Source organism: Anopheles coluzzii, chromosome 2 (genome assembly GCF_943734685.1).
Source record: "Anopheles coluzzii chromosome 2, AcolN3, whole genome shotgun sequence".
Classification (NCBI taxonomy): Eukaryota; Metazoa; Arthropoda; class Insecta; order Diptera; family Culicidae; genus Anopheles; species Anopheles coluzzii.
Window position 1 is genome coordinate 20,558,518 of NC_064670.1, and position 17,237 is coordinate 20,575,754.

The following is a 17,237-nucleotide window of genomic DNA, read 5'->3' on the forward strand; positions in this document are numbered from 1 at the left end:
TTTGTTGTGTCTCTTGCAACTGCCATGTTTTATAAACTCCAGTACACAACAGTCCCGCTAAGCAACTGGTGCATCCTGCGGGAAACGCCACTTCCCGTCCGGTTGTTGCTGTTTGCCCCGTTTCTTCGCCTCCTTGCGGCCCACTTCGCGCAGCTCCAGCCGCCGCTCCTTGCGCGTCCCATTGTCCTCGGCCAGCTGAGTGAAGTAGCGCTCGCGAAAGTTTTCCACCACCGTCGCCGGCATTTCGAATGCACCGAGATCGGCTTCACTGTCGGATACCTTCTCGTAGGTCAGCAGCCGGCGGGAGCTGTACCCGGACAGGGGCTGCTCAGAGTTGGCCACCAACTGAAGGCACTTGTGGCGAGGCAGCACGTCGGAATCTGCATCTTTCCTGTGTGCGTGTGTGTGTGAACAACCGAAGAATTACATATTTGGGAACTGTGCTGAAAGTTGCTGGCAGCTTACCTTAACATCGGGAACCAGCAAACCAGCCGGCCGCCGAGCTTCAGGTGTCGTGCCGAAAATTGTAACAAATCCTTGTACATCTGGCACAGCTGGTACGGTGAGGTAGAGGGATAGTGGACGGCATCCTCCGTCATAGCGGTCGCTCGACGCTGTGTTTTAAACTCGATTCGTTCCGTCGCCTCACGAATCCCATAGGGAGCTAGCAATAAAAAAAGGTTAAATTATCAAACATGTTCTCATACCGCCCCAACCACACAACACTACGTACGATCGGTGATTATACTGTCAAAGACAATGCTATCCGCCCATATGCTGCGGGAAAAGTCCGCTATCAGCACGTCGACAAACAGTCCGCCGCACCCGTACTGCTGCAGGTTTGCGTAAATGCTTTCATCCTTCTCGCGAACCTTCTGATTCACGCGCGTCGGTTTCGACTTGCCATGCACGATCATGTAGTCAATGTCGGCCCCGGCAACGTACGCACCAAACTTCGCCGCAGCAACCAGCAGTGAGCCGGACCCGGCAAACGGATCAAACACGAGATGCCCACTCTCGACCAGGCCCTGGTTTGCCATCAACAGCGACAGCTGCGGATCCATCGAAGTGTTGCCGATGAATTTGCGCGTCTTGAGCGATATTTCGTTAATCATATCGCGCTTCCCGTCCGCCACCCACCGCCCGAACAGTACATCGTACGGTTGCTGCGGCACGTCCATCGGATCCAGGCCCCAAAACTCGATGTACCAGTAGTGCACGTCGGGCGTTTTCAGATTGACCGGCCCTTCCACCGGCAGGTACTGCATGGTTTCGATTTTGGCCACCTTTTCCCGCTGGCTGAAGTGTTTGTTGTACGTTTCCACCGTTATTTTGAACGATTTGTTCGCCTCGAAATGGGTCGCCAGCGATTGGGCGTTCGTTTCGATGTGCTGCCGCAGCGCTTGGTGGAAGTTCGCTAGGCCTTCGTTGGAATGTGCCCACAGTTCGAATATGCAGCGAAGCGACATCGAACGGGAGGCTAGCTTGCGGGCGGCCTCGTCATTTTGCAGCCCGACCACCCAAAACGGACGCTCCGGATTGTGGTCAGCCGGGGTTTCCATTTGAATGTTCCATATTCGCAGCAGGGATGCAATTTCCTGTTGAGGGACAAGAGGGGAAGGCGTTAAACAAGGCGGGCGAAGGGCTGTTACGTGTGCAATAGCTTGTTACCGCTTGCCGGAAGTCCACATGCTCCTGTGCAAACCAGAGGACGTATTTTTTCAGCGTACTGCTCATCGTTTCGGCAACTCGCTCGCGTGTGCGTTGAAAAACATGCGTTCCGGTCACGTCCCAGTCGCGCAACTGACGTTTCTCACGTAAACAAACAACAAACGTTTTCTTCCCGTCATGACATTATTCGCTTGTTATTCTTTTTTATTTTATCTTCAGTGTTGGAATTTTCGATGAAGAATGCCTTTCCCCTGCCATCTCTATGTCCGATTGACTTGTATGTGAAACTTACACGACGGCATTGTCTGCACTTCCGCCGTGACCGTGCTCGTGATGCCGAGATTTGCCAAACCGCCGCGCACTAATCCGCAGGTGAACGCCACAAACTGGAAAGCGAAATCAAACCCATAAGCGTTCTTATTAGTGGAAATAGGTTTCGGAAATGCATCCCCCCTGGTCCATTACCTTTGGAGCATGTTCAAGATACTGCGAGCCGGACGACAGACGGGTTAGAAAGCGGAATGCATTGTCCTGCAGCACGTACACCCCCTGGTGATTGGTGCGCAAGTTGTCGATCTGTTTCCGGTAGATTGAGCTCCAAAAGTCGGTACAAATAAACTTCATCGTGTCCAGCTCGTCCTTAAACCGGGGCCACTCCCGCGTCAAGCGTTCGATGATCCTGTACCCCGTGGTGAACCCGATGTATTCGAGCGTAGAGAGATCATTTTCCTGCAATAACGGCGGAAACGGTGGAACAGTAGTTGAGCAATTCGCAGGTCTAGTGGGTGAAAAATCTGCACAGAGTCCTACATACCTTACTGTTTTCTTTCGACAGCGTGTAGTTCACTATTTCCGAGTGTAAAAACTCAAATATTGCTTCCTCCGCCATCGGATAGGATTGGTTTGTGGGGCCCTTCAGGGAGACAACTTCTGACCGAGTCTGCGATCAAAACAAACCATCCAAGCACACTGAAACCCAGCTGGCATATACAGGGTTTCACGATTTATTGGTTGGTTCCCATCAATTTTTTGTGAGTTTCCATGATTTTTTGGTGCGTTCTCACGATTTTTTGTCCGTTTCCCAGATTTTTTGGTCCAATTGTATTGATATCCAATCAGAAAAAACCAATAAATTATGGAAACGAACCAAAAATCTATGGGAATGATCAAAAAATTGTGGGAACGCACCAAAAAATCATGGGAACTGACCAATAAATCGTGGTAACCCTGTAAGCGGTTGTCAAGGCGGTTCTACGTCAAACGATACACACTGTTGTGCGCAACTGTCGCATATCGGTTTCAGGCCGAGTTTGATAAGAGCAAAGTGTTTGTTAGAAAACATTTTCTTAAGAAGGGCTCCATGGGACTCCAACATTGCATTTCTCATCATTGACAGTGATTGCACGCGTGCGAAACGTTTGCGTTCAGGAACACATTTATTTTACTCATTCAATTTGCGATTGCCGCTACTGGTACTGGTACATACCGCTATTTTGTGGTTTCGGTTGGTAAATTTATTCTCAAGTGGTTACATATTGTTATGCTCCGGATGCCCACTGCATGTGGCATATGAAGCGTCTAATTTCCGTACGTATTCCGCTTTATGCGTGATTAATTATTAAGTTGATTTCGTTCATTCCGTTAGCGAGTAGTGTAAAGGGGGCTCAATAGACATTCATTGAATTTACTAATAGAATACACACACACACGCACACACACAGACATTATTTGAATTTTGAAGAGGCCTCAATCTGTTCCTCACGACCAAACCAAATTCACTCCGATTGTTCCTCATCCAATGCGGGTTACTGCTTCACTCCGCACTACACACAATCACACACGGACGCTAAACATCGATCGAGAAAGGAGGGTTTTGTACTGAAACGGTGAACGAAGAACGTGTCGACGCTTAACTTTTGCATCGTAAATTTTAAATTCCAAAACCTTTGCCACTGCGTTTGCTAACGGAAAACAGGGGACCTAACGGTTGTTGAACGAACGAACGAACGCGACACCGAATCTGTATCTCGCTCGACAAAACGGTTTCCAGAGAGTAAGTAAGGGGTAGAGATTGATGAAGGATTCGTGGTACTATTTCAAACGCGCGTAAACACACCGGCGACTCCTTGGCTCCTGCCTGGGGTCATGCCATCAAAACTGGTGGTTCGAATTTATCGGGTTGAGTTAATGGGTCTATAGAAGGCGGGGGAGAAAACATGGATTCACATTTAAGTGGAGTTGAGTTGAGTGAGATGCGAAAAACAATCCCCTCGTTCTTCGCAAATGGCGTGTGGCGGTTGGGATTTTAGTTTCTACGATAGCGTCGCCTAGACGAAGCATTCTGCGATGAAGCTTGCTGGTTCTGTCCGGCGTAGATGTTGTTCAGAAAATCATCCAAATTCGGTTCACTAAAACAGATGGAAAAGCGTTGAATCGATTAGCAAACGGGAACGCACACACTAATCGTTCACTCGTAAACAAGGCCTACTTTGCAGTCGGTTCTTTGCGGGAGCGTCCAATCTGATCCTTGTCCAGTGGTTGGCCAGCCTGATGCTGTGGTTGATGTTGCTGCTGTTGCTGTTGCTGCTGCTGCTGCTGCTGGGAGCTGCTGCCAAGCACAATGCGATACTGTACGATGTGCGAATTGGGCTGCAGGTGGGACAGGGCCCCCTTCTGACAGTTGGCCCACTCCGTAATGTCGTACACGTTGCCCTCCATCATCGCGAGATACTTCCAGCGCAAACCGAGGAAGCTCGTCTCAGCCCAAATGTCGCCCTGAAATGATAGATTTACGATCATATTGAGGATTGGTGGAGATGAAAGCGCAAAATCAAACAACGTACCTCCCGTGCCGGATGACGGATCTTGCATGAACTACACTCCCTAGCCGCGTAGTGTGCCCGTCCGGTCGGTTTCCGCGGGTGGCGCAGACAGCAGCTGCTACATCTGTTCGCAAGAAAGTAGGAAAATTAGAGAAAATGAATTGATACTCAGTCATCGAGGCAATCACCAATGTTCCTTATCTGCACTGTTCCACGTACCTGATAGTGTTGGCGGCTTCCGATATTTTCGTGTGCAGCTGCGTCAACAAATCGTTAATCTCCGACCACGCTTTCTCCGCGTTCAGTGCCTCGGCCAGGCTCTGGTCGTACTCTTTGCGGCTTTCCGGTTCGCCGATCAGCTCGAACGAGCGCTGCAGCACCTTGAACGCTTCCTCCGCGCCCGGCTGCTTGTTCTTGTCCGGGTGCACCAGTACGGCAATCTTCTTGTAGTGCTTCCGTATCTGCTCTTGCGAGCAGTCCGGACTCACGCCCAGAATACTGTACGCGTCCTTTCCCTTGCAGTTCAGCAGCGAGGACATCGCTTCGTCCGCCGTCGACGGTAGCCGACCGTCCCGGTACGGGGTCGACTTGCCACCGGGCGGTTCGGCCGGTTTCTGCTTACGACAGCGCCGCCAGAACGCCCACCGCGACTCCTTGGCAAAGTGCCCGTCGAACGATTGCCAGGCGCGCCGGAACCAAGCGCCCGGTCGGCCGGAATTTTTGCCAAAATCTTGCCGAATCGTATGCACGTGCTGCCGGCAGTACTGATACGCGGACAGCACATAGTCCCACGCAAGACGGGCGCTCAGATACACCACGTCGCTGACGAGCGACCACAGCCAGTGCAGTGCCAGCATCGTGTACTCGAGCCACTTCAGCAGCAGCTTCTCCAGAAAGGCGTACTTTTGATTTTTGCGCGACCGCACCGAACGCTTTCCGCTGGCCTGGTGGTTACCGACCGACTTGTCCGGTTGCTTGCCGGGTGCGCGTGCACTGCGGCCACCACCTCCCTTCCGATGTGTCGAAGAAGTAGCCGTTCGCGGTGGGTTAATCTTTTCGATATGTGTATCATTCGCTCCGTTTGTGTTCTTTTTCACGTTGTACAGGAAGGGGAGCTCCTCATGGCCGGCCTGATGCTGCTGCTGCTGCTGCTGCTTGTCCTGCCGGCCGGACGTTTCCGACGAGCCGATACTTACCTGATCGTACTCGTCCGAATCGTACTCCTCGTAATCCTCGCCACGCTCTTCCTCCGTTTCGTCGTTTGCCAACGGCGCGGAGGACGCATCGCTTCGACAGTTCTGCAGCCCACCAGCTTCATCCTCGTTCGAATGCGTGCCCGAGCGCCCCTTCTTCCCGCCTGTCTCGAGCCCTTCCGCACCGGAACGCAAACCACCCTTGTCGCGCTTAACGCCGCTCGTCTTGTCGCTCTTATTGCGTCCCTTTTCCTGGCCCGATCTTTGCGTAGCGTCAGCGCTTCCTTCCATCGGCTTGCTGCTGCCTCCATCCGTCATCGTGGGAGAGTTCGTCCCAGTTCCAGCACCATTCGTACGGTCAGCCTTGCGCGTGCTTCCATCATTGGCCCTATCCTTGGCGTGCGTAACATTCCCAGCGTTTCCCATCGATTTACGTTCTCCGTTGGCATTGGAACGTTTCGATTCGCGTTTCGATTTTCCACCGGAACCACCATTCGGTCCACCGCTACCGGACACCTTTGTGCCGTTGCCGAACGTTGCCGGAAGGGCGCTTACCATTTCCCCGTTAGTGGACGCGTTTGAAGCGAACGGATTACCTCCGGACGGCACGTTTTTGCTCAGCACATCGGAGTACGACATGCGCATCGGCTTTACCTCCGCCACTATGCGCTGCTTCTTGTTCACGTTCTGGTCCAGCTTGGCCGAGTTGTCGTCGTTCTGCTGGTTGTATACGGCCGCAGCGTTCGTATTGTTGCGATTCGACGACACCGCCGTCACTACACTCGGCGAGCCGGAGGGCGATCCGTGCGCTTGCGATGCCGTACCGATCACGTTCGGTGTGACGGGATTGATGACGGGTTTCGAAAATGCCACCTTGGTGGGGGACACGGTAGCCTTGCTGTTATCTTCCTGCACGGGAGGGTTACCTGCGGACTGCGAGGGTGCATCATTTGCCAAAGACGAGGGCCCGTTGCCATACGTGCCGGAAATGGTCGGTGCCCAGTTGCCGACGAGCTGGCTAATCAACGAGCTGGTGCTGTTGTTGCCATTCTCCAGCGTTTGGCTCGTGTTGGCCTGTGGTACTGGCGCTGATGCTTGCTGGGTAGGATGGGTAACTTGTGCAGGGGGAGTAGACATTGAAGAGAACTGGGACATCGGCTGTTGCTGTTGTTGTGGCTGTTCCTGCTGTTGTTGTTGTTGCTGTTGTTGCTGCTGTGGGTTATGTAGGGTAAATCCAAACCCTGGAGCAGCCAGCATAAAGCTGCTGTTGTTGGAAAATAGCTCGTAGCCTTGCTTGTCCTGCACGACATGGTTCTGGTTTGGATCTTCCTGCGTACAGGGCATCATACCGGGAGCAGCAGCAGCAGCAGTGACAGCACTGGCCTGATGTTGCTGCGGTTGATACACCACCTTGATCGCTTGCCCGTATGCATCCGAGTACTCATCCTCCAGCGGTTGGTGCGCTCCATGGTGCATGGAAAAGCCCGTCCCGCTCGCACCATAGCCGTCCACCATGCCAGCTGCACCGTGGTAGTATGGTGCCCCTGACGGTGCTACCACCGGCACGGTCGGAACCGCGTACGACAGATGCTGCGGATGGGGCAGCAGCTGCGGCGGCACTACTGGCTGCTGCAGCAGCGTCTGATGCAGCTGCTGGTGGAACTGGTGCTGTGCGTGCGCGGCGTAGTGATGCGGCGGCGGCAGTGGCGGCTGCACCTGCTGGTTCGGGGGCCAGAAATTTTCATTCCCATCGCGCGTATTATTAGACATTTTCGGAGTGCCCTTATTCCCTGCCTAGATGCGCGCTGGAAAAGGAGCTGATGCGTGCCCTCCGCCGGAAACTGCAGCTGTATGCCGTGCGCCGTTCGAATGCAATGCCATCGACGACCGCTACTGGGGGGTGGCGATGGATGGGGTACGGCGATGGTTGATGTGGAACTTCTAGGGCATACACACACGCGTTGTATCCCACCACCCACCGTACAAACCGTGCGCGCCACCTGAAACGCGCGAATTATTACCGACGGCTGGGCGACAGCGCACGACGGTCGAACGATGCGCTGTGCCTGATTTTCCACCGCAATAGGGCCGTCCGTACGGCCGCCAATTGGAAAAACCGACGCGCGTAGAGGAAAATTACCAAACGAAAATCCTTCTGTGCCACCACGAAGACGTGAAGAACACTGTGAGTAATAAGGAGCGCAAGAGGAGAAAGAAGAATATTCTTATTTTACGCATGCACTGTCAAACTGCAAACGGTTGACAGCTGTGCTTGAGCCGCATTTACACGGTGCCGATGGGGTGTATTGGCAAATTAAGATTTTTGTGTTAAATAAATAATAAATTAGCGTTTTGGAGAATTTAGCAGAAAGTATGACCGTCAATCGAGCCCTTTCATCAAAGTCTGTTTAAAAAAACGAAAGACTGCCACAATTGCTACATTTGGACTATGGTTACAGTCCGTTAACCATTCTTTTGCTTCAGCCCTGAACCGGTTCGGCGCATAAACGGATTTTTAAAGAAAATGAAAAACACAATCATATTTTCCATGGACCAAAGCCGACGGTTGAATATTTTAAACACCTTTTCCTGCGATCAAATGATCGACTCACTTTGTCCTTCAATTAGCGTGCAATTAGAAAAAAATAATTGCTTCGCCCAAATCCATCGAACCGGTTCGCACACCAGCTCAATCCGCCATACGGTTTCAAGAGCAAGGGTAACGGAAAAAGCGTCTCGTTTTTGGTACACTCAACAAATAGTTTCTATTGCTGAGCTTGCGAGATGTAATCGGCTTAGGAGGAAGTTGTTGTTGAAGTTACGATAAAAATCACTTTTATCACGTTAAGCATTATCTTATCACACTCCCAACGTGAGCAGTGCCGCGTCTGTGCATACGTGTATGTGTGTGTGGTAGTGTGTTGCCATCCCAGAGACACAAACAAAAGAAAGATCTGCCAAAGCGATGCAAATCCCGAAATAGATAGTAAAACGTCCATATGGAACAACGGTTCGGGCAATCGGTGAAGCAACCAGTCGTGTCGCAGGCCGTGCCGTGCAGTCATTACTCCATCGATTAACTTCGGGCGGAATTAATTTGCATAGTTTAGTTAAAATTATCCATCGATAGGCTTCCAGTCGGTACAGGGAGTTGCTCTAGCCTGTTTCGCGATTCGGTAGCAATGGCAGGCGAATTTATTGGTGTAGAATTACGGTCATTGACTGCTGCGTTGCTGCTGGCAACGTTAATGGTGCTGGGCGTCAGCGGAACGCCGAACGGGACGGTCAGCAAGGATGATGGTGAAGGGAAGCTCATTTTTGCCCATGTTGTAAGTTGATAAGGGACAGTGTTTTTTTGTGATACGTCGCAATCTTTTGCGTCGATGGCACATTAAATGGCGAAAACATTTTTTTTTACACGGTTCTTTTGTGTTTTTGTGCTTTGCAGCTGTTCCGCCATGGCGATCGTACTCCGATCGATCCGTATCCGAACGATCCTTGGAAGGATCCCAGCCACTGGACCGCCGATTGGGGACAGTTAGTGAACGTAAGTCATATAACAGCATTTAATTGCAACAGAAACCCCCCTGCAAAACGGTGAATAATGTCCCAACTCCACCCTTTTGTTGTAGGCTGGTAAAATGCGCCATTTGCTGTTAGGAAAATGGCTACGCCAGCGGTACTCAAGCTTGCTGCAGGATACGTACAGCAACAACGAGATCTACGTACGCTCCACCGACGTCGACCGCACGCTGATGAGCGCGGAAGCGAATCTCGCCGGGCTGTATCCACCGACGGGACGGGACGTGTGGGACTCGGCCATCACCTGGCAACCGATCCCGGTGCACACCGTCACGGAGGAGCTGGACAGTGTACTGGCGGCGAAGAAGCGCTGTCCCGCGTTTGACCACGCGCTGAAGGTGTACCGCCAATCGGAACCGTACCATTCGTACAACGCCTCGTTCGAGCCGGTGTACCGTTACGTGACGGAGAAGACGGGCCGCCGGTACGATTCGCTCTCCTCCCTGCAGAACCTGTACAGTGCGCTGCTGATCGAGGAGCTGAACAACTTCACGCTGCCAGACTGGACCAAAACGGTCTATCCCGAACCGCTGCGTTCCGTCTCCGCCATGACGTTTGCGGTGAAAACGAACACCACCCAGCTGGCCCGCCTGAAGATGGGCCCACTGGTGAAGGAAATGTTGAACCGGTTCCGCTCGAAGGCAAAGGGCACGCTCAAGCCGAACCGTTCCGTGTGGATGTACAGTGCGCACGACGTCACGGTCGCTAGCCTGCTGAATGCGCTGCGTGTGTTTGAGCTGCACAATCCACCGTTTGCGGCGTGCGTGCTGCTCGAGCTGCGGCAACCCGCCAATGGTGGTCAGGCGTACGTGGAGCTGTTCTACAAAAATACCACGGGCGAACCGTACCGGCTGGTCGTGCCTGGATGTGACGCACGGTGTCCGCTGGATAGGATGTTCGAAATCTACGACAACATTCTGCCGCAGGACTGGGAAGCCGAGTGCCAGCTGTCCCTGCTGTCGATGAGCTACGTCGAGGCGGACCTCAACTCGGCCAGCAGCTTGATCGGGGTCGTGCTGCTGACGGTCGTTTCGCTGCTCGTCCTGCTGACCGTGGTAGCCATCGCGAAGCGTCGCAACAGTCTGAACAGCGAACGGTGGTACCTGCGGATCGATGGATGAGAGGACGGAGTTGCATTTACGACGACACCCCATTTTATAATGTAATGTAGCGTTGTTTCATAAGGCTGATGTGGCGGCTGTTGGTGGTACTGTCTGTTTGTTCTTTGTGGGAGCCTTCCTCCGTATGTTCTCCTTTGTGTTATCGAAATGCACTGGTTTAGAGAGATGAGATTTTTGTAAGTGATAAATATACATTATAGCTACAGACGGAAACGGAAAACGATTCTGTTAACAAAAAGAAATATGTTTTTGAACGTTTATTTTTCATACACACGGAAAGAACTTTGTTCTGTTTGTACTCGAAGGTGATGTAAAAAAAAGTAAAGAAAAAACGTAATTTAATCTCAACGAACAAAAATGATCCTGGTTCAAAACTCCAAATCCTCCATCTTGACCTCCTTCTTGATCGGCGTGTTGCGTATCTTCTGTTGGCCACGTGCCGGGCAGATGGGCGCGTTCGAACAGTCATTGCAGCGCGGAAAGCGCGGCGTGCAGATGGTTTGTCCGAAACCGACCAGCAGATGGTTCACCTCATCCCACAGCTCGTACGGTAACCATTTCTCCAGTGCTTGGCGCGTATTTTCCGGATTTTTCGTTTCCTTCGGCACCCACTTCAGCCAGTTGGCGATACGGTGCACGTGCGTATCCACACCGATGCCGGTCACAATATTCCAGGCGCTGCGCATGCAAAGATGGGCCATCTTTTTACCCACACCCGGCAGCTTGAGCAAACCTTCGATGCTGTTGGGAATGTCTCCTCCGTACTGGTCGATTAAAATTTGGGACATCTCCTTGATGAAGCGAGTTTTGTTCTGCAAACATAGAAAAGGCAAACGCTTTTGAATGATTGGTGTTTGGCAACACTGGTGCGTGGTTTTTGAAATTTCACCACCCAAGGGGTGGGGGAGCTGTATTCATGTCACGTCAGTTTGGCAGCATCAAAACAAAGCGAACGTGCAGGAAACGTACGGCACTCATTGTTGGCACGGAAACCCACAACCAGTTTCACACAAATTGCTAAGCAAAATGAAGCTCACTATTAAGATATTGAAAGGAGAAGAATACTCTGTCGAGGTGCGTATTCATGCTTTTGCCATACTTCGTGCATGGATGTGGTAAAAAGGCATATACACAATGTCTCCTTTCTCTCTTTCTCTCTCTTTGCCCAACAGACCACAGAAGAGTCGACAATTCAGCAGATTAAGGAAGAGATTGAGAAGAAAAGCTCCATACCGGTGGAGCATCAGAAGCTGCTGCTGGTGGGGAAAGCGCTGGCAGATGAAAAGACTGTCGCCTCCTATGGCAGCATTGTGGACGGTACGAAGCTGACGCTGGTGGTCAAGAAGCCGGATCCACTGCGGGACGTCATCTACCGCCACTTCAAGCGCTACCTGCAGGAAGAGCAATCGCAGCGATTGACGACCAAATTTATGGACGACTTTGAACAAAAGCTGCACCAACTCAGCCTGGACGATCTGGAAAAGATCGCCACGGAGATGTTGGCGAAAAAGGGCCAAAATGTGACAGCTTCCGACGCCGTGTAATTTAGGCCAGACGAGCTCCGCCGCACGAGTGATGTTCCATTTACCAACTAACACTACTGTTCCAATATTCAATAAAACTCCACACGCAACCAAACGGGACAGAAATGGCCTTCACATCACGTACCTTATAGAATCCGACAGGATAGATAAGCTTCTGCAGCACAGCACTGTCGGTGGCAACGATCGATTCCGGCGTAAGACCGTGCTTCTTCAGCCGCAGCATACATTCGTGGTTCGCTTTGTCCTTCGTTTGGCTCGACAGTATCAGCGACACCAGACAGTGGTAGCGTTTCACACGATCCGGCACTTCCGTGGCACCGGGGTCTTGAGTGAACTGATCGCAACCCATCGTGTCGACCGGGGCCAGATGGGCTTTGCGCATTTCGCGAATGTTTTCCATCATCTGACGCCAGTTTTCGGGCTCCCACTTGGACTCTTTGGCGACGGTTGAGTCATCAGTGCTACCGATTTCGAGCTCTCGTTTGATAGGGGAATGGTCAGCCCCTGCTGGCTCGCGTTTGATCGGAGTTTTCTCCAGCACGGAACTGGTTAGCTGTGGTGCCGTCTCAACATCGTCCACAGGCTCGACTTTAATTTTTACTTCTGTCCCCGGTAATGTTGCACTGCTAGTGCCCATCATTTCATTTCCACCTTCGACATCGCCGTTTGTGTCTGGCTGCTTTTCGGGCGTCTTTTCATTCCCCAGCTGCGGCGCTACGACGGTTTCGTCAGTCATTTCATTTGTAACAATTTCATTCTTCACAACAGCGAGTGCATCGGTGCGGATATTGGTTGCACGTTTTTTGATCACCTTTTTGATAGGTTTCTCTTGTGCGACACCATTCGCCGCACTGTTGCTTTCGTCCTTGGCCTTGAACCCGCGTACCGGTGGTTTCTTCCCGGAAGCATGCTTTTCCTGCGGGTTGAGCCCTTGGGTAGCTTTCTGCAGCAGAGTTAAGCCTTCTTTCTTGGCGTAATTTCGCGTTTTGCGCGGTGAGAAGTATGGAGACTTCGTTTCCTGGAAATGTAGCAAGAGCAGAGAAGATGGTTACTCCTACGAAGAATGAGGAAATCGAGCGAAATATCATAATTACCATTGTAGTAGTGAATAAACGATATGCAGCCGAGTAGAAAATACGCATATACAGTATGAAATTAGCTGCTCTACAGTACACAGAGGACGGAAATTACGGAATTTGTTTGCTTTCCGCGTGTTTACCAAGAAAATAGCTCAGGAAACAGAAACCCGCTACGATGCGCCGACTGCACGTCAAACGAATGTCAATGACCATTTCTTCGAACGGAAAACCGCTCCAAACTGAGACGGATAAATATGGGAAAACTACAAAAAATAATTTAAGCGACAAAAATCATGTTGAAAAATCTTCCCGAAAATGTTTACGGCATCTTGCGCTAAAATAAGAGAAAATGCTGCATTTATTTATTCCGCCCTGTGCGCTCGCCATTCACACACTTTGCAGCACATCTGGCAGCACTGGCATCTGTCATTGCGAGATAGGGCTAGCTGTCACTGGGTCGGGCTGTCATCGGGCGAGAAAAGTGAAATCCATCCGCACCGCAGACGCCATTTAAACGTTGGCGCAAGCCTGGAGAGAGAGAAGACAAAATATTTTTGTTTTTTCCTACCATCCTGGTTCTGTTTGGTTCCACATTTCGTTTTAGTTTACCATCGTAAGCCTTAGCTTAGCACGTTAGCAGTAAGCCACAGTCGCAGTGCAGGACGTATGCGATGATCCCGGTAAGTGTTTTGGTTGGTGCTGTGTGGCTACGGTGTGGTATCATTTCCGGTGCTCCGGATCGAGCTCCCGGCGAAACCACCGCACGCAGCAACCGGATGAGTAGCCGAATGCTTCGCCAGCGTCTAATACCGTGTTCTTTTCGCCCTTTCCCCGCTGACCGCTACTCCGGTGATCGGTGATGTGCTCGCGCGACACCATCGCCTCCCCCCCTTCCCCTTCCGTACCGTGGGTACGCGGGACGCGCAGAGAACTAAAGTGTTTGTAGGCAGCTTGCCACCGGCGACGAAGCCGGAGGAAGTGCGCCGGCTGTTCGAGAACTATGGCGTGGTGACGGAATGCGACGTCATGAATCGGTGCGCGTTCGTCCACATGCAAAACCAGGATATGGCCGAGAGTGCGATCCAGGCGCTGCACAATACCACCTTCAAGGGTGTGACGATCGTGGTGGAGCGTGGCCGGGTGCGGGAAAGGCCGCCGGGCGGCGTCGGTGGCGGCAGCATGGATAGTGCGCGCGGTCGTCCCGGCGCCGGTCCGATGCGAGGCTCGCGCGGTGGAATGCGCAGCCAACCGTACGGTGTCGGCGCTGGGTACGGTGCCGCTCGCACTCCGGGAGGTTATGGGGCACGTGCAAACTATGGTACCGGCGGTGGTCGTTATGAAGGAGGTTATAGGTAAGCGCTATTAAACGATATTTTTGAAACGCTTTTCAACTTATTAACAAAAATGTTTCCTTTCTTTCTCTCGCGCTCTCTCTCTCTCTCTCTCTCTCTCTCTCTCTCTCTCTCTCTCTCTCTCTCTCTCTCTCTCTCTCTCTCTCTCTCTCTCTCTCTCTCTCTCTCTCTCTCTCTCTCTCTCTCTCTCTCTCTCTCTCTCTCTGTTTCTCTTCTTCGCCCGTCTGAGCTACAGGAACGATGCCGGGTACAGTTCCTCCAACAATGCTTATGGGTACGGTTACAGCAGCAATGGCGGGGGCTATGGAAGTACCCGGCACTCTAGCAGCGAGGACCGCCGCGGTTTTACACTGCCATCCTATCCCTCCGATCCGAGCCGGGGAACGTACGGTAGCAATTACGATGGCTATTCCAGCTACGATGGCGGCTACAGTAGCTACGGGTACGATACTACGCAAGCATCCTCCAGCTACCAGCGATGGCCATCTTCAGCTCCAGCAACGGCAGATAGCTAGTACGTTTAAGCAAATTTCGTCAATTCTTTAGTCGAACGTGTGTGTGTGGGTGTGGATGTACGACTAACTGTGTCGTTTGCCTTTCTTTTTCATTAGCTCATATGCTGGCGGCTACTCACAAGCTTCGGCGGACCCCGCAGCAGCAGTGGGACAAACTACAGATTATAGTCAATCTTATCCTTCCATGAGCAGTAGCTCCTCGGGATACCGGTAAGCAGTAGCAGGGCATTACAGGTGACCATCCAACCGTCGATGCACTTATTTTCACTCGCCTCAATCCAATCGTAGTTCCGCTTCCGGGTACGGTCAGCCAGCGTCGGGCAGAAGATTCTAGGTAGATGCCAACGAAGCTGCATGAGAATGTGTGAGAGGGGTCAGCAGCAGCGGCTGGGGAGAAATCTTATACGTTTGTTCAATGCGACATTGCGTCCCACAACCTCATGTTAAAGTCACCAGGATCAGCGCTACTCTAGGACGGTCCACGGTATCATGTACTGTTACTATCAACGATCATCATCTCTCGCCCTACACAATCATCGTAATCATCGGTTTTGCTCACGATTATGCTCTTAGTTTTCACGCCGCCACGTGAAAGTAGTTGGTGTAGCACATTTGTAAACTTCGGTACCCTCTGCACTAACCAAACCATTCAGATAAAGTGAATGCTTTCTGCATTTTCACGGCAGTGGCATGATTTGCGCATAAGAACAAAGAAAGAGTTGCTAATTTACTTAACACACTACTACGGTACTGGTTCAGATTGCCAACTGGCAGCAATCTTTCCTTCCCTTCTTGAGAATGAGTATATAATTTGTTACTGTTTGTTAATGTGCTTTAGAAATGTGCTATTTCCTGTTTTTCTTTCTTTCTAATTTTCGCTTCAAATTTACATCGAAAACGACCGATTGTGCGGACAAATCGAACCGTAAGCATTAGGGTATAGAAGGAAAAGCAGCCACTCTGATCAGTCTAATGATGCGTTATCCATTTTTTTATGTATACCCCGAAACCGGCAGCGGGAGCAGAATCAGGTTAATGCATGCGCACATAGGAACAATGCGGAAAGACAAATTCATAAGGGGGCACATCACCTGGGAGAAAAAGGACACATCGGCTGGGAACGTTTAGATGAAAAAAATACGATAGGACAGTGCATATTATGATGAGCGGAAACTAGAAAGACAAAGACTAAGTCGGAGAGTGGGGATTGATGAATGAACGGCAAACAAACATGCACGATAGAAGTTACACACATCCAAACCGCGAAGTAGAGAAGGAGGCAGTCTTGTGCGTGTGCCCAAGATGGACAGTTTTTGTTGGTGGAGAGAAGCAGCAGCAGCAGCAGCAGTGCGAATGAGAGTGAGCATTTCGTTTCGTTTTCTGATCTAATAATTTCAAATCGCCAACAAAGTTCTGGAAAAAATATTCTCTACTGTATTTATATTTATATATATACACACACACACACGCATTGCAACAAAAACAGAAACAATTATATTTACGAAATGCAGCATGCAGCTGTGCGGCAAACCAGCGGGACAGGCAGCGCAACCGTGAAGACGCTTTTCCCGCCATGGTGCCGCGCGGTCTGTAATATACATACACTCACACACGCCACGTACACATAATACAACACATCCCCATGATACATAGAACACAGTGAACAAAACGATCATACACTTGCATAAACACGCGTACAGAACTCTTTTTTGATATAGTATAATAAAATCGAAAATCAATCAAACTACACACATTTTTTTAAATCCCACGGCACGATTGAGCACGGCAACGTTGAAGCCTTCACTTTCCAAATCACGCCGGTTAGTCAACGATAAGACCACGACAACCAGCGCGACAGGCGGGGACGGGGTTTCCTTTCAGCTGCTACCCCGCCTTGTCCCGAAGATGGCTAAAGGCCATAGGCAATCGCTCGCGTTCGCTTTTAAATGGGGTTGAAGTCAGAACGTCTTTGCACTATCGGGCGCGTACCGCCTGCAATGTGGGTCACGGGAAAAGAGAGCCTTCCCAAATTTACTGCCATTGCCATTTACCATTTGCCCAGGGAAAAGCAATGTGGCCTCCTTTAACGCGCACACCCTTCGTATGGCCGCTTGACCCATTTCGCAGTGTCCGAAAATAAAACCAGTTCTCAATTCAGCTCGGTGCATGAATTACGATCAAACCACCAAAATGTAGAGAAAGGAATCGCTGCGCGCATCCGAGAGGAGGAGTCGGTCCGAAAAGATTCTCCCACAGGGTTCGCAGCGTCGCTTGCATGTTGTCCCCTTCTCCCGAAACTGAACGACATTTCTGCGCGCTCTTGGCTCTCTCTCTCTCGCATTCGTGCGCGCCTTTTCA

The 17,237-nt window shown here is 51.1% G+C and overlaps 7 protein-coding genes across 7 annotated transcripts; 3 read left to right on the forward strand and 4 right to left on the reverse strand.

Moving 5' to 3' along the window:
• Positions 1-8: 8 nt before the first annotated feature.
• Positions 9-1,840, reverse strand: LOC120949089 (tRNA (guanine(10)-N2)-methyltransferase homolog). Its single transcript, XM_040366084.2, has 4 exons — positions 1,672-1,840; positions 734-1,598; positions 466-664; positions 9-391 (listed from the first exon to the last, which is right to left on the reverse strand). The coding sequence occupies exons 1-4, from the start codon at positions 1,735-1,737 to the stop codon at positions 58-60; spliced, it is 1,464 nt and encodes a 487-aa protein (XP_040222018.2). The 5' UTR covers positions 1,738-1,840; the 3' UTR covers positions 9-57.
• Positions 1,841-1,846: 6 nt separating this feature from the next.
• On the reverse strand, positions 1,847-2,659 carry LOC120949090 (trafficking protein particle complex subunit 6b). Its single transcript, XM_040366085.2, has 3 exons — positions 2,486-2,659; positions 2,137-2,400; positions 1,847-2,057 (listed from the first exon to the last, which is right to left on the reverse strand). The coding sequence occupies exons 1-3, from the start codon at positions 2,558-2,560 to the stop codon at positions 1,932-1,934; spliced, it is 465 nt and encodes a 154-aa protein (XP_040222019.1). The 5' UTR covers positions 2,561-2,659; the 3' UTR covers positions 1,847-1,931.
• Positions 2,660-3,088: 429 nt separating this feature from the next.
• On the reverse strand, positions 3,089-7,912 carry LOC120947617 (uncharacterized). Its single transcript, XM_040363091.2, has 4 exons — positions 4,713-7,912; positions 4,515-4,617; positions 4,160-4,446; positions 3,089-4,079 (listed from the first exon to the last, which is right to left on the reverse strand). The coding sequence occupies exons 1-4, from the start codon at positions 7,454-7,456 to the stop codon at positions 3,977-3,979; spliced, it is 3,237 nt and encodes a 1,078-aa protein (XP_040219025.2). The 5' UTR covers positions 7,457-7,912; the 3' UTR covers positions 3,089-3,976.
• Positions 7,913-8,380: 468 nt separating this feature from the next.
• Positions 8,381-10,631, forward strand: LOC120947618 (prostatic acid phosphatase). Its single transcript, XM_040363092.2, has 3 exons — positions 8,381-9,015; positions 9,135-9,233; positions 9,319-10,631. The coding sequence occupies exons 1-3, from the start codon at positions 8,869-8,871 to the stop codon at positions 10,387-10,389; spliced, it is 1,317 nt and encodes a 438-aa protein (XP_040219026.2). The 5' UTR covers positions 8,381-8,868; the 3' UTR covers positions 10,390-10,631.
• A 36-nt stretch (positions 10,632-10,667) lies between these two features.
• On the reverse strand, positions 10,668-13,285 carry LOC120947619 (endonuclease III-like protein 1). The gene is made up of 3 exons (XM_040363093.2): positions 13,028-13,285; positions 12,058-12,951; positions 10,668-11,201 (listed from the first exon to the last, which is right to left on the reverse strand). Exons 1-3 carry the CDS (start codon positions 13,073-13,075, stop codon positions 10,758-10,760), a joined length of 1,386 nt encoding a protein of 461 aa, XP_040219027.2. The 5' UTR covers positions 13,076-13,285; the 3' UTR covers positions 10,668-10,757.
• On the forward strand, positions 11,312-12,027 carry LOC120947620 (uncharacterized). The gene is made up of 2 exons (XM_040363094.2): positions 11,312-11,463; positions 11,562-12,027. The coding sequence occupies exons 1-2, from the start codon at positions 11,416-11,418 to the stop codon at positions 11,931-11,933; spliced, it is 420 nt and encodes a 139-aa protein (XP_040219028.2). The 5' UTR covers positions 11,312-11,415; the 3' UTR covers positions 11,934-12,027.
• A 178-nt stretch (positions 13,286-13,463) lies between the features above and the next one.
• Positions 13,464-16,626, forward strand: LOC120949259 (uncharacterized). The gene is made up of 5 exons (XM_040366446.2): positions 13,464-13,692; positions 13,940-14,364; positions 14,600-14,878; positions 14,976-15,089; positions 15,168-16,626. Exons 1-5 carry the CDS (start codon positions 13,684-13,686, stop codon positions 15,211-15,213), a joined length of 873 nt encoding a protein of 290 aa, XP_040222380.1. The 5' UTR covers positions 13,464-13,683; the 3' UTR covers positions 15,214-16,626.
• The last annotated feature ends 611 nt before the right edge of the window (positions 16,627-17,237 follow it).

Excerpts from the sequence above, each read along its gene's own strand:
- LOC120949089 (XM_040366084.2), bottom strand. The coding sequence starts at position 1,737 with ATGAGCAGTACGCTGAAAAAATACGTCCTCTGGTTTGCACAGGAGCAT. Across the intron at positions 665-733 it reads TGACAGTATAATCACCGATC|CTCCCTATGGGATTCGTGAG; the intron begins GTACGTAGTGTT and ends TTTTATTGCTAG. Across the intron at positions 392-465 it reads TGCTGGTTCCCGATGTTAAG|GAAAGATGCAGATTCCGACG; the intron begins GTAAGCTGCCAG and ends ACACGCACACAG.
- LOC120949090 (XM_040366085.2), bottom strand. The coding sequence starts at position 2,560 with ATGGCGGAGGAAGCAATATTTGAGTTTTTACACTCGGAAATAGTGAAC. Across the intron at positions 2,401-2,485 it reads TGTCGAAAGAAAACAGTAAG|GAAAATGATCTCTCTACGCT; the intron begins GTATGTAGGACT and ends CCGTTATTGCAG. Across the intron at positions 2,058-2,136 it reads ATCTTGAACATGCTCCAAAG|TTTGTGGCGTTCACCTGCGG; the intron begins GTAATGGACCAG and ends TTCGCTTTCCAG.
- LOC120947617 (XM_040363091.2), bottom strand. The coding sequence starts at position 7,456 with ATGTCTAATAATACGCGCGATGGGAATGAAAATTTCTGGCCCCCGAAC. Across the intron at positions 4,447-4,514 it reads TCCGTCATCCGGCACGGGAG|GGCGACATTTGGGCTGAGAC; the intron begins GTACGTTGTTTG and ends CTATCATTTCAG. Across the intron at positions 4,080-4,159 it reads CGCAAAGAACCGACTGCAAA|TGAACCGAATTTGGATGATT; the intron begins GTAGGCCTTGTT and ends CATCTGTTTTAG.
- LOC120947618 (XM_040363092.2), top strand. The coding sequence starts at position 8,869 with ATGGCAGGCGAATTTATTGGTGTAGAATTACGGTCATTGACTGCTGCG. Across the intron at positions 9,016-9,134 it reads AGCTCATTTTTGCCCATGTT|CTGTTCCGCCATGGCGATCG; the intron begins GTAAGTTGATAA and ends TGTGCTTTGCAG. Across the intron at positions 9,234-9,318 it reads ATTGGGGACAGTTAGTGAAC|GCTGGTAAAATGCGCCATTT; the intron begins GTAAGTCATATA and ends CTTTTGTTGTAG.
- LOC120947620 (XM_040363094.2), top strand. The coding sequence starts at position 11,416 with ATGAAGCTCACTATTAAGATATTGAAAGGAGAAGAATACTCTGTCGAG. Across the intron at positions 11,464-11,561 it reads GAGAAGAATACTCTGTCGAG|ACCACAGAAGAGTCGACAAT; the intron begins GTGCGTATTCAT and ends TTTGCCCAACAG.
- LOC120947619 (XM_040363093.2), bottom strand. The coding sequence starts at position 13,075 with ATGCGTATTTTCTACTCGGCTGCATATCGTTTATTCACTACTACAATG. Across the intron at positions 12,952-13,027 it reads GTTTATTCACTACTACAATG|GAAACGAAGTCTCCATACTT; the intron begins GTAATTATGATA and ends CTACATTTCCAG. Across the intron at positions 11,202-12,057 it reads ATCCTGTCGGATTCTATAAG|AACAAAACTCGCTTCATCAA; the intron begins GTACGTGATGTG and ends CTATGTTTGCAG.
- LOC120949259 (XM_040366446.2), top strand. Across the intron at positions 14,365-14,599 it reads CGTTATGAAGGAGGTTATAG|GAACGATGCCGGGTACAGTT; the intron begins GTAAGCGCTATT and ends TCTGAGCTACAG. Across the intron at positions 15,090-15,167 it reads AGTAGCTCCTCGGGATACCG|TTCCGCTTCCGGGTACGGTC; the intron begins GTAAGCAGTAGC and ends ATCCAATCGTAG.